Source organism: Trichomycterus rosablanca, chromosome 19, assembly GCF_030014385.1.
Source record: "Trichomycterus rosablanca isolate fTriRos1 chromosome 19, fTriRos1.hap1, whole genome shotgun sequence".
Classification (NCBI taxonomy): Eukaryota; Metazoa; Chordata; class Actinopteri; order Siluriformes; family Trichomycteridae; genus Trichomycterus; species Trichomycterus rosablanca.
In genome coordinates this window covers 12,692,011-12,706,366 of record NC_086006.1, presented here as the reverse complement: position 1 = coordinate 12,706,366, position 14,356 = coordinate 12,692,011, and the positions used below count along the sequence as shown (strand labels likewise).

Genomic DNA, 14,356 nt, shown 5'->3' with positions numbered 1-14,356 from the left:
CACAAGTTTAAAAATTTGTTCATATTTACAAAATACAACATGGGTTTGTCAGTGAAAACATTGAAATTGTCCTCATACATTTTTTAGTTAAACAAAGGTTCAATAGTAATTTTTTTAATTATTCTATTTTTGCAAATTTCTTTTTTTTTTTCATTTAATCTGGTCATATCAAACTTTCTTAAGCGTAAATTCCCCTGCCAATGCAGACACTCGTGCAGACACAAGCACTTCTTTTCACCTGTTGAAAAAATTTAGATTGTTCACATGAAAATGGTATATTAGTCAACATGTATCACTAATACATCGATCAGCCATAACATTAAAACCACCTCCTTGTTGGATAAAATGGACTCACTGTCCATTTCATCAGCTCCACTTAGATTGGTAGATTATTCTCAGCACTGCAGTCACATGGTGGTGGTGTGTTAGTGTGTATTGTTCTGGTATGAGTAGATTAGACACAGCAGCACTGCTGGAGTTTTTAAATACCGTGTCCACTCACTGTCCACTCTATTAAACACTCCTACCTAATTGGTCCACCTTGTAGAGTAAAGTCATAGACGATTGCTCATCTATTGCTGCTGTTTGAGTTGGTCATCTTCTAGACCTTCATCAGTGGTCACAGGACGCTGCCCACAGGGCGCTGTTGGCTGGATATTTTTGGTTGGTGGACTATCATCAGTCCAGCAGTGGCAGCGAGGTATTTAAAAACTCCATCAGCATTGCTGTGTCTTATCTACTCATGTCAGCACCACACAAAACCACCATGTCAGTGTCACTGCAGTGCTGAAAATCATCCACCACCCAAATAATACCTGCTCTGTAGTGGTCCTGGGAGAGTCCTGACCATTTGAAGAACAGCATGAAAGGGGGCTAACAAAGCATGCAGAGAAACAGATGGACTACAGTTAGTAATTATAGAACTACAAAGTGCTTCTATATGGTAAATGGAGCTGATAAAATGGACAGTAAGTGAAGAAACAAGGAGGTGGTTTTAATGTTATGGCTGATCGGTGTATATACACATTCATAACTTCACAATCAAAAAGTCAGATAGGTGTGATCCGCATACCCGCCAGCGTTACAACATGATGCCAGAACTGTCAATCACAACAGTGTCATTACCAGTAATTATGACTGTGATTACAATTTTCAAAGATTCAGAGATCCCTAGAAGAGTTGGCTTTCATATGAAGTTAATTACTGCATAATTAGCAAAATCAGTTGCTATCACTGTCGTATTGTTGTTGCTTCTAAAAAGTCTAAATACTCTTGTTTTTGCATGACCAAATAGGTGCAGGGTACCATGTATTACACAACTTTTAGATTGTGTAACAGGGCTCTAGACTAACGTTTTGCACTGGTTGCACTGGTGCACCTAACTTTTTTTCTTAGGTGCACCAGCACAAAAGTTAGGTGCACCCAAATTTTCGACCGCATCGCATTTAACACCGCAGTTTTACAGGTTCACTTTTTTTTTTTTTTTTAAATCACTGTCCATACAGGCAATATTGACTTGTAAATAACTAACAATCTGGTCAACATGGTTTCGTCTGATGATCTGTTTGCTGCTGCCTGCCGCTGAAAGGCAGTGGGGTGAGGGGACACTTGGGCAGTGCATTTATCGAGGCATGTAAAGTCAAAAGTCAAAAGTCAAAATTGCTTTATTGTCAAAAACTGCAATATGTACAGGACATATAGAGGATTGAAATTACGTTATTCTCTGACCCATGGTGCAACATTACACATTAATTAACAATAAACCTATAATAAAAGAATAAAAATTGAATAAGAATAAACACACTCTGAAGCGCAAAATATATACACTGACAAATATGAAAATATAGAGGTAAAAATGACCACCTGAAGAATGATAAAAAATTATAAAAAATAGAAGTTCCATAAATAAAAAGGCATTTAAAGTGGCAGTGCAGATTATGAAGTCTTTGTTAGAAACCAGTTTAATTACGACGGCAGTTCAAAAACGATTTTGTTATATTATAGATTATGTTTAAAGTGATATATGCGTTGGGAAGATAAAAGGATGTAAGTTTTGGTATTGATGGGGGGCGGGGGTTAGGTTCGTGAGAGGGGGGGCAGAACAGGAAGCGAGTTGAGGATCCTGACCGCCTGGTGGATGGTGCTGTCCCTCATGTGTTTTATAGATGCATTGGGCTTTTTCAGCCTTTCAATTCAAAATGTATTAGAACCAGTCACAAATATACTATTGCCGGCCACTGTCTTCTTTACAGTTAATTATAGTATTACAGACTAATTATAGCACACTTATAAAAATTATAAAAATAATAGAGTAAATGTGTATGTATGTGTGTATATCTATTTATATGTGTGTGTATATTTAAAATTATATGTATATGTTTGTGTGTGTGTTAGAGTGTAATCTTAAATGCAGTGCATTATATTATCGGCTTTACTGAATCTTTTACACAGATTCCCAAAATCGCTTGCGGTGCACTCACTGCGTATTTTGACTACATGTATTGTAATATATTTTGGTCTTTTAGTTATTTTTATATTTTACTTAACGAAAATATTGTCGTGTTTTTACTTTCACTATCGCGGCACTTTACCGCTAGCATTAGCCCCTTGCTACTGTAGAGGGTCGGCTCACCTAGCCGCTGTCCGGTGGGGATGCTGCGGGTCTTTTGCTGTGCGGTGGTGGAGGTGTGGGAATAAAGGCACACGACAGGGTCGAGTCACTTTAACTGTTTAGTCAGGACTTAAGTGAGCGTTACAACACTTTACACCGCCGAGCTCCAGAACCCGAACTTCCATTCTGGAACATCCTGCAAGTCTCATATACAAAACTAAACTTACGGCAGAACGTCCGAACGCACGTGTATAAACCTGGTGCTGCATTCTGATTGGCTGAGCTGAATGTCGCTCACATATCACCGCTACAATATTGTCCCGCCCTTCACTATCTCTGATTGGTTTAGACCATGATATTGGCCTAATGTGTGTCTGTTGTTTCTTTTGTCCCTTGGACGCCTGGTCGCACTGGTGCGACCTGAGATTTTTTTTAGTCGCACCATTGAGAAATTAGGTCGCATGTGCGACCAAATTGGTCGCACTCTAGAGCCCTGTGTAATGTTGGGTGTCTTTTTGCCTCATCATATTGCTCCCCATGTTGTTAAGAGGCTGTAAACTAGTGATGGAAACAAGTAAACATGGTACTCAGCAGTCTCTTTTGCCTTCTAGCCTGACAGACTGAGAAACGTAACAGATTGTTTTTTATGTTGTTTAAAAGAGTAGGCAATATAAATGACACAAGCAATAAAAGCATAATAAACTGTTGATATTTTTTAGATGCATGTCATCTCATGGTCCTGGCTTGTAAATTATTTATATTATGTGGAATGTTGGGCACAATGATCCTATTTCTATGAAGTGGAGTTTTATGTTTGTGCCTGCCCACCATGAGTAGGTAAATGTAATGTCCAAAGTGTGTATTAACATTAGTTATAATGTTATAACATATAAAAATATTTCTCAATTTGTCACAACTAATTGTGATTAAGTGGTCAAGTTATTTGTAATATAATACAAAAACAATCTAGGTGAACACCAACATTTCTTCTATTTCAGAAAGAAAAGATTATCCAAAATCATTTTGCTCTGTGTGAAATTCTAGTTTCTCATTCAACCAATTAAATTTGATAATTAGGTACCATTAGACTAGACATATTCTTGATTTATTACTGTAGCCCTGTTTAAATTAAACATCTTTTAAAAAGAACTTTTTCAGCAAATGTCCTATCAGCAAGCAAAAAAAAATCTAAAGAAAAGAATAAGAAAATCATTTTGTATCATTTTAAAAATGGATCCAAATCCATAGTTAAAGCTTTTCAACTCCAGCAAATCATGTGAAATGCCAAAATGGCTAAATGACAAAAACTAAATGAGATAAAAAACCAATCCAGAACATCACAAAGATCTCGAAGATTTAAATTTTAATATCAGGTTGAATATCAGTGACCAGTCAGAGGTTACTGACTTATGCTGATGAATACCCAATTAGCGTTTTTATGGCAGGCTTTTAACCTCAGTGAACCAATCAGCATAGCTGTCTGCACTAGTGAATACTCAAAGTTTTTCATTGGAGTTTACTGCGACCAGAGTTTTTCATTGGAGTTTAAGCTTTTATTACAAAACCTGGACACTCAACAGAATTGTGTCATCATTACATTGTGCTATATTGCTCATGACAGAAAATCTAAAAGTCTAAATTGTATGTATGTTTAATCTGGACAATAAAAAGCAGATGGAAAGGACTGTCCAAAAGTTCAAAATATGTCTTCATGAAACCTGAAAGTTTAATCAAATCATAGAACATAGAACATTCAATCAAAGAACAAGTTGATGTACAAAAATGAAATTATTATAAAAGATAATAAAAAATTATAAAATTGTTAGCAATATAATTATAATATAACAAAACGAATATTATTGTAATTAAAATGCTTTGCAAAAATATTAAATTAGAATATAACATTGAAAACAAAGTAAGATTAACAGAAGATTTTACAGTTGTACACTGATAGTTCTTTTGCCATTTATAGCCTGCTTTCTTTAAATGTATATGACACCATAGATGTTAAGATAGTTTCAGCTTTCAAAGGGTGTGTTTTAGACATGCTTGCTTTATTAGCAATTAAAAACAAAGCACTTCTCCACTAAACACAACAATTCTTATTCTTACTTTAGAAATAATGACACACTGTGTTGCCAGGTCCAGAAAAAACATCCAACTTAAAGTTTGTCTTTAAACCCGCCCTTTGCCAGAATGTGCTCTCACTAACACCTCCCCAAGCACCACCCCCTCAATTCACCATGCTAATATTTTTCCCTACTTTTACAACCTCCAGCCGCCACTGCCGTATACTATTTCAGATCCTTTGATACTGACCCAAATGTTAGTAGATAAGTCTCTGTACAATAAACAGACATGACATCCAATGGTTTACTTGGCAATTAATTAAAGACTAGCATGACAGAAGATTTTATTATTAGTATAAAAAGCCTTTTGTCTAAGATAGCATTTAAGCCACCCACCCTGATCATGTCACAATGGTTAATTAATGTAATACATCCTTTTAACTTCTCCATGGATCAAATTTTTACAGCATTTTTACCTACAAATCTGGATAATTAAATGGGTTAATCACATGCTAAATTAGTAGTCAAACTAGGTGCTCAATTAAAGCTCTCTTGCTAGCAGATGGGTATAGTTGTCATAGTGACATTGAAATACCAGTCAGGTAATTATCTTTTTCTCTCTACATTTATATGGAAAGTTCTCAAGTTACAGTTGGAACAGGCTGTTTTTAATGTGAACACCATATAAGTAAATGTGTATGGGTTGCTGTACAGTGAGTGTGTGTTTTTGTGAAATTGGACTACAGGGTGTAAAAAAAGAAAATTCTGGTCACGTAGGTGGTGATCTCATGTTAAAATCCCAGCTTTGCTAGCAGTCGGCCAGGCACCTACCCAGACAGACAATTATTACCACTGCTGACCATTTGAGTTACCTGCATGGGGCAGTGCATAGCAATACCCTGACACTTTAGCAATTTAGCAATAAAATATAGTGCGGGAGTAAAAGTTTAACTGATACCACGACTCAAAATTTACTCATTTATTCATCTACTCGTCTCCCTCTTTTGTTGTAAATTGCTGTGCTTGGCCCCTGCTCCTCCCCTCACTGCCGCTGTGTGGAAGATGGCGGCTGCTCTGAGTGCAGGTGGGTGAGACTACTTTCCTGTGCTCTCCAGGGTCTCACTGCTACAGCCATGGCCATAACAAAAGAAAAGTATCTTCATTCTACCCTTCACCCATTCTTGCTTCCCTTTGTCCACTGAGGCCCCTGGGGGCACTCAGTATGTCTCTCATTGGCTACACAGACAATAAAGATGTGGACCAGGACACAGAACAATCAACCTTGGAGGTAAGTGCACTAACACACAACCTGTCCCAAGGTCACTAGAGGCCATTGTCACTGTCATGCACTGTCAATGTCTTTCTTTATGTTGCATTCATATAAACAATTAAATAGACGTGTTCCTGTTTTTCTTTTGGTTTATGTGACTTGACTATTTGCAGTTTCTTTTTCTCAGCTTTACTTTTTAACTGTAGCATAATATGACTGCAGAACATTCAATCCGTTATATTCTTAGCCTATGGAAAACTAGCAGATCTACTATAGCAACTGAAAGGCTACAGAGCAGAGCGGAAAGGGGTTAAACCAGTAGAGACGAACAATGAAAGGGGCAGTGCAGGTTTGGGTTTCTTGTTCAGGTTCAGGAAATTGCATTCTCCCTGGGTGTGCTAAGGTGGCATTTGGTTTCACAGGACCTCCTTCCCAAGATGCCACACAATGTCTGTGGACAAGCCATCTGTTTAGTTAGAGTATGCTGTATTTCAGCATAAAGGGAGGGTTAAATACAATCAAGTAAAAGAAAGGGAATGACGTGTATGCTGCCTAACTTTGATTTCTGCACACATCACTCAGAAAGTAAATATTAAATACCTGCTTGTGTTTTGTGACAAGGAGTACACTGAACAATCATCAGATAGTTTCTGCACTAGCACACTTCATTATCTGTTTGTTCTGAAACATGAATACACTAGATATGGTTTGTATTAACAAGTTTAAACAGTGTGTACATTTATTTTTTACAGGAAGAAATGCAAGAGGATAAAAATCCAGGTAGCACTGCAGGTATTTGTGTGTACCTGTGTTTGAGTTGCCCCAGCCTGGCCTTATTTCCTAAATGTTATTATTCTCAGACATATCTTTTCGTCTTTGAACTCTCTCTCTCTCTCTCTCTCTCTCTCTCTCTCGTACTTTCACTCTGTTAGGCCTGGAGTGTAGCCAGGTTCCTATAAAAGTGGATCAGATGGCAGAAAAGCAGTGTGGGGTGTGTGTGGCACAAAAGCTGGCCTGCTCTCTGTGCAAGCAACTGTTTAGCAGCATGCTCCAGTTGAGGAAGCATGAGTATGACCATGCACTCTCATTTATGTCACTCTCTCTAAACTGTCTCGTGCAACGGCATCCAAGTGCCCGCTATCAGTGTCCACTCTGCCCAGCCAGTTTCACGCTAAAGTCCAATGCTGACCGGCATGAGAAAACTGTCCACCAGAAGCGCAAGCTCCTACAGTGCACTTACTGCCTCAAACACTTCCGTGACCGTACCGACCTCACCCGTCACTTGGCATCCATGCATTCAGTCATGCATTCAGAGTGTGGTTACACATGCCCAGTTTGTGCCCATGCCTTTGCAACACCCAATAAGCTGGAAACACATATCAAGATTGGCTGTAGGACAGACGCTTACTCCACCAAGTCACTTGGCAACTCATAACAGAGACTGACACTGTTTCTTGGCTTGCCATCAATTGAGGAAACAGTAAGGGATAAGTAACCCTTGTTTTACACCAGGCACCTGGCAGACATTGTTTAAATGATGTCAGGTTAGCTAGACAGTTGTAGCATTTTATATATTTGACCAAGAGGTAACTTGATTGGCAATGACAAATTTGTTTGTGGTTGTATTTTGTTGATATGGTACAAACCCCATTTCTGTAATAGTTGGGACTTTGTGTAAAATGTAGGAAATTATTTTTATTTGTTAATTTTCTTGAATCTATACCTAACAGACAAAAGTAGAAAGATTTCCAATGTTTTAATTGGCCTACGTCACTGGATTTTGTAAACAAATTTATAATTTGATGCCTGCAACACGAAAGGCAAATTGAATTGGTGAGGGTATCGAAATTGTGTATAAAAGGAAGATTCATCAAAAGCTCAGTTTACACAAGAAATTATGGGTCAGGGCTCACCACTATGTTCCAAACTTTATGAGAGAGTTGTTAATCAGTTGAAAATAAACACTTTTCAATAAGAGATTGCAAATAATTGTTTTTCCATCTACCATAAATACTATTGTGAAAAGATTAAGAGGATTCACAGAAATCTCAGTCGAAAATCACTGTTAAATGTGCCTGACCTTTGAACCCTCAGACATCATTGCATGAGAAACCACCATGCTAGTGCGATTGTAAACCATTGTAACCATAGTAACTTAACATAGTTCACCATTGCAAAAAAAAAGCCAAACATCAGTTCTATGCAGAAATGCCACTAAGTTCTTTGGACTCATCTTAGATGGATTAAGAGACTTGTGCTATGTTCAGATGAGTCCATGTTTCAGCTTGTTTTGAACTCAAATGAGACATTGAGTTATCTCTGCTGAGGTTTAAAAGAATCATCCTCACTGTTATCAGCAAAAGGTGCAAAAGCCAACATCTGTCATCGTATGGGGGTGCATCAATGATTGGGTCACTAGCATATGTGTGAAGGTACCATTGATGTAGAGGTGAATATTGGGATTTTAGAAAGATGTATGCTGCTGCTGAGGCAACAACTTTTTTCAGGAAGTCCATGGTAATTTCAGTAAAACAATGCCAGGCCTCATTTTTCATGCACTACTACTAACTTACTTGCAGTGTGTTGCAGGCATCAAATTCCAAATGTGTTTATATTTATAAAACATAATTAAGCTGATCAATGAAAACTTTGTAAATCTTTTTTTTTCTTCTTTTGTCAGTTAAAGATTCAATAGAATTGACATATCACAGATTCTACTTTTTAATGCATTTTACAGAATGTCCCAACTTTTTTGGGATTAGGGCTTGCAAATAGTGTTGAGCTCAGATTGCCTGCAAATAGTGTGAAGCTCAGAATTAGACTACCAACCAGCTCACTAGACTACCACCAAGAGTTCAAGCACAGATATTTTTGTCTTCAACTGCCAAGACTGAGGGTGCAGAAGTTGCACACAATTAGGGAATTAAACATGACTAGATTTGGAGGAAAAACAGGATAATGCAAAATAAATAAATATATAAATAAAACTTGTAACCAGTAATATAGTAATATTTTCCATAAAGCTTATCATTCCAGTAACTATCTTTTAACAGTATATTCATGTCTACCATTTCTTGTCTAAAAGCAAAGAATTAAGGTAGTTTTTATCTTTTAGTTTACTGACATGGTGATTTATTTTGTATTTTTTTTTGTTTTTTACAATTGTGCTTCACTTTCAAAGTGCCTTTATTACTTTTTTTTAAACACACTTGGTGTAAAACTGCAATACAACTGGACTATTGTGTCCTAAGAGGATTAAATTTATGAATTTGTAAGTAACAGATGGTTAATAGACATTTGTGAGCCATTATATGACGTTTATTTTAAGACATTTATGAATATTTAATTTATTTATTTAATTATTTACAAATGTGTTAAATTTTTTAATGAGACAATTTATTTTTAAAACAACAAATTGTTAATATGCTTTTTTAAAACTTTGTTAATGTTAAGGAAAATTTAGTCTGAAGACTTTTTTAAGGCTTTGTTGTGCTGCAACATGTTGTTTAATTAGTTTTCTAAACCTTTTTTGCTAGTATCTTTCATAATGTACTTCCATCATCATTAAAAATGAGACTAGAGCATCTTCATTATTGTACTATTTATAAAAGGTGTCCCATTTAAAATCCAAACTTTGTAACTTATGCATAACATATATATTAATATATATATTATCCAATATACTGTATATCTAATATATTAATTCTTGTACATTTTGTTTTACATTTACTACGGTTTAAATTTAAATAAAGCATATTATATGGTTACAATTCTGTATATTTTTACCTGCTTCACAAAATTATAACACATATCTCCTGTACTTGTAATTGTTCTTGTATTTACAAGCCCTTTTACTGAAATATTCTGCATTTTGCAATAAATAAATATTTCCAATGTTTCCACCAAAGTTACTGTCCATGCATGCACAGACAGGTCATAGCTTATTAATTTGTGCCAAACGTTGTTAGATAATTGTTGTCAGATCAGTTCAAAACAAACCACAGATTTTTTTTCGGAGTTTAAAATAAAATAATTGAAATACTTTTGTGTCTTTCTGATGTTGAAGATGTCATCTAACTTTAGTAGTCAAAAAGCTACCCAGATGCAATTACTTCCAGAATTTTTGACATATAGAAATGAGATTTTAGGGGATAGGGTAAATACCTCTTCTAGCAACACCCCTTCTATGTGTGTGTTTTTTCTAAATAGTCATAGTAATTGGCTTAGCTTGTTCCTTGACCTACGTTTAACCTATGAGATAAAGAAGATGTGGGAGGAGAGTGATAGAGTCACAAAGGTCATGGCTACATTGACACTCACCTTACAATCCTCTCTGAACAATAGGATTCAGTTATAGAAAGGAGGAGAGGAAAGATGCAGTTGTAGAGGATGAGGATGGGTTTCACTTTTGAGTATGTGACATCCAGGCTTGCTTATTTGGAGCTGTAGATCTTTGTGAAGCTACTTTTTAACAATGTGTATAGTTGAATGTGCATTATAAATAAATAAACTAATTATAATGCAATTTTTGTATTTTTAAATGTGAACATGGTAATGTTTTTGAGAATATATAATTAAGCACATTGTTGACAATAATTAAACAAATTGATGGAAATGTACATGAGTGGTTAGCTAACAAACAAATCAGGACAGTTTCTGTCTGAGCAAACTGGCGATACATTCAGAATTTTGTAAATAGTCAAAAGATGTAACAGTATTTATGCTTTATAGTCACTTTCAAGTAGATTTATAAATATAAAAATAAAGCAATAAGCCACGAGAGGCCGTGCATTACTGTGATTTTAGCACGGGGATGAAGTTTTTGGCACGACGCGAAGCGGAGTGCCTAAAACTTCTTTCCCCGTGCTAAAATCATAACAGTAATGCACGGTCTCGAGTGGCTTATTGCTTTTATAAAACGCCGGTCAACAAAAAATATAATAAATACAACAATGTTTAATTCATAAATGTATTTATCGTGTATAAACTTACAATAAAGCATTCTTCCGCGACGCAAAATAGTTCGATTAACAGTGTTGCTAGGCAACATGAGGGCGAAAATAACATTAACTTTTTCGATTCAGTGGCGTATTAATATGGAATGATGTGAGGTGGTCCTAGGTGTGCGTTTATCGTGGATTTTACAACGGCTTCGAACGCGGCTCAGCCAATCAGATTTTAGGACCGGAACTATCCGTTTTATAATGAACAATATAGAGTATACAGCCATCTAAGTATAAATTGATTTTCTGTAGTATTGTTTGTCAAAATGCATGAAATAAAATTTAATAGTAAATAGACAACATATATCTAAATACCAGCATGAGCCACATGCCTATTAATATATTTTGTATGGTGGCTTTCTAAAACTATTATGACAAGGTCATTATGTCTATGTGGATTTACAGTGGACATAAAAAGTGTCCATCCTGGAAGGGTGGCTTTAGTCAGTGAGGTAAGAAAACAGTCCAAGAAACTGTTCGATAACCACTATAATTTAGTCCATTATATCATAGTGGCAAGATGGAAGCCACAGTTGAGAAACAGCAGCCCGCCTGAAGTTTGCTACACAACATGACTCAGGTTGTGTATCTCTGGTCTGATGAGACAAAAATGTAACACTTTGGGCTGAACACCAAGCACCAAGTTTGTAGAAAAAACAAATACTGCACATCACCCTGCTAATACCATAACTGTGGTAAACATGGTGGTAGCAGTATCACGCTATGGGGGTGCTTTTTAGCAGCAAGGACAGAGAAATTGCTAAGACTTGAGGGATGGATAAATATAACTAAATACCGGAACCTCCTTAAAGAATCTAGCATAACTAGCATCTTGACCATTATTTTGAAGTTAAAGATAAGCATGACCCCATTATGCTCTCAAGGAAAACTTTCTTTTTTCTCTTTGCAGTAAATGACTTTACAGTTATCAGGAAAAAATTCAAGTGCCCATACTGCAGCTTCTCCGCCATGCACCAATGTATCCTGAAGAGGCATATGCGCTCACACACAGGCGAAAGGCCCTATCCCTGTGAAATCTGTGGCAAGAAGTTCACTCGCCGTGAGCACATGAAGAGGCACACTCTGGTGAGTTAAGAGCAGTGTTCTAGAGAGTCTTAATGGCTTCAGTAAAAGTAAAGTCCGTCTGTACATTTACATCAACGTTTATGGGAAAAAGACAGAACACACAGTCAACCATACAGTTTTCAACTTATAGACAAAAATGAGCATGTGAAACTTTTTTCTTCTCTTTGAGGTTTTCAACACAACATACGGCCCGTGGGCCAGACACAGCCGGCAAAGCCCTGCCCGCCAAAGAAAGTACTGATGCATTTTTAAATACTGCTGGAACCCCAGATTGATTGGACAGTTTCAAAAATTTGCGGAACACCGCCGCCTAGTGTTTAGTTTCAAACATTAAAGAGGTGAATCCTAGTTACTTCAGTGATAAGTGCATCATGCATTTCCTTGTCAAAGTACGAAAAAATGCAAAGTTGAACATAAGAAATCTAACCCAGAATGAACACCCCTGTACTTTTTTAATGAAACAAACCATCTGGAACATTTTCCAACATGCCTAGAGGCCTTTGCTAACAAGGACTGTTAATGGAGTCGACACAGCTGTGTACTTAAAAACATAAAACAGACATTTAATTCAAGATTTGGGCAGTTCAGGAGTTAACAGTCTACACTCACTACTTGTAGATCTGTTCTCTGTAGATACCGAAACTGTACCTGGTGAATTACATCAAATAATTGAACTAAAATGCTCTGCACCAATGAGACAGAAGCAAAGGGAGATGACACTTCTAAGGTTTAAGAAGGTCAGAACAGTTTTCAAACCTTTTTGCAAATGCACAAAAGTGGATCTAATCATGCTGAAGGATTTAATCATGTTGTAATCCAATGTAGACTAGTGGTAGGTTTTAAGATCAGCAATATTATGTAGGGGTTGAATAACTGACATGGCACTATTGACAAAATATCCTTTATTTAACTGACAAAATATACTTTTAATGTTTTGGCTGACCAACTTAATTGTATTTTGTAAACAACATCAATAATTTGATTCCTGAATTTGATTTCTGCAATACACTCAAAACGTTGAGACAGTGATTAAATAAAAAAACAAAACAGTTTATAGAATGTTACACTGTGCAATAAATTAAAGATTACAATTAAATATTTTTATATTTATTTATTTATCAGTGTTTGAACTAATTAACTAGAAAAACACATGTTGTGTACCCAACAGCTTAAAACGGTGTGCCCATTTTTACCAATTTTTAGTTGTAAATTACATGGTACTAATTATTTTCAATCATTTTATTATTACAGCTTAGTCATTATAAAGCTTAGTCATTGTGTAGCTTAGTCATTATGTAAATTTGTGGTAATTACCACGAAGTTGTGAACTTCTAAAATAAATCCTAAAAGTAAATCCTAATTGTACCACCCCTTCAGTAGTTGAACAAAGGCCTTTAATATCACAATAACTGGCTGTTCAACAATAAATTGCCTTCTCTGAAATTAAAGTTGTCCTTTTTTTTAGGTCCACAGTAAGGATAAAAAGTACGTGTGTAAGGTCTGCAGTCGGGTCTTCATGTCAGCTGCCAGTGTAGGCATTAAACATGGCTCCCGTCGTCATGGCGTGTGTGCAGAGTGTTCAGGCCATGGTATGGCGGCCCTGCTTGACCACAACGGTGAGGACGAAGATCTACTCTATCCTGGCAATCAACGCTTTACTGATGATGGAGAAGAAGAATTGATGCCTGAGCTGATGGGGGAAGTGGGTGAAGAAGAAGAGGGCACCAAGTGGCCAGGTAACTCAGGTATACCACCACGCGATGAAGATGGCACAGATGATGCCAAGGATGAAAGTGATTCTGCACAAGAAGGCGAAACCAGAGCAGGCAGTGAAAAAGACTTTACCTGGATTTCCTAGTTAAATGCCAAGAGCCTGTTTCTAAGTCTGAAGCACCTGCTGAGGTGTGTGTCGATCTGAGGTGCCAGTGTCATATCACTATGTGTAAAGGGAGCTACACACACATCGAGCCTAGAGCTGGAGACAGGGCAGTCAGATCAGAAGGGGAATCTTTAAGCTGTAATGTGTATTTCAGCAGATGTTTGCAACAACTTCTTCCTTCTTTCATCCTGAGGACCAGATGGGTTGGAATGTTGGGAATTTCATTAAGTTTTGAGCAAAGAGATTCTAAGTGTCTTATATTGCTGTTAATCAATCAAACTGTGTTAATGGGTTGAAGAAGAAAACAAGAATGCAAGAAGGCAAGGTTTGGCCATGCAATGCAGCGGCTGTTTTCTGCTATCTATTGCAAATCTGAACTTGTCAAAGGATATTCAGCAGTTATATTTTATAGAAACTGCCACAGACTTGCACTTTAAA

General features: G+C 36.7%; 1 protein-coding gene across 1 annotated transcript in view; it reads left to right on the top strand.

Annotated features, from left to right (window-relative positions):
* zbtb46 (zinc finger and BTB domain containing 46) overlaps positions 1 to 13,987 on the top strand; it is a 78,241-nt gene extending 64,254 nt beyond the window's left edge. Inside the window, exons 4-5 of the mRNA XM_063015225.1 lie at positions 11,864 to 12,039; positions 13,505 to 13,987. Of these exons, the coding sequence (XP_062871295.1) occupies positions 11,864 to 12,039; positions 13,505 to 13,897 (569 nt within the window). The 3' untranslated portion in view covers positions 13,898 to 13,987. The remainder of the gene's footprint in view (positions 1 to 11,863; positions 12,040 to 13,504) is intronic.
* Positions 13,988 to 14,356: the final 369 nt, after the last annotated feature.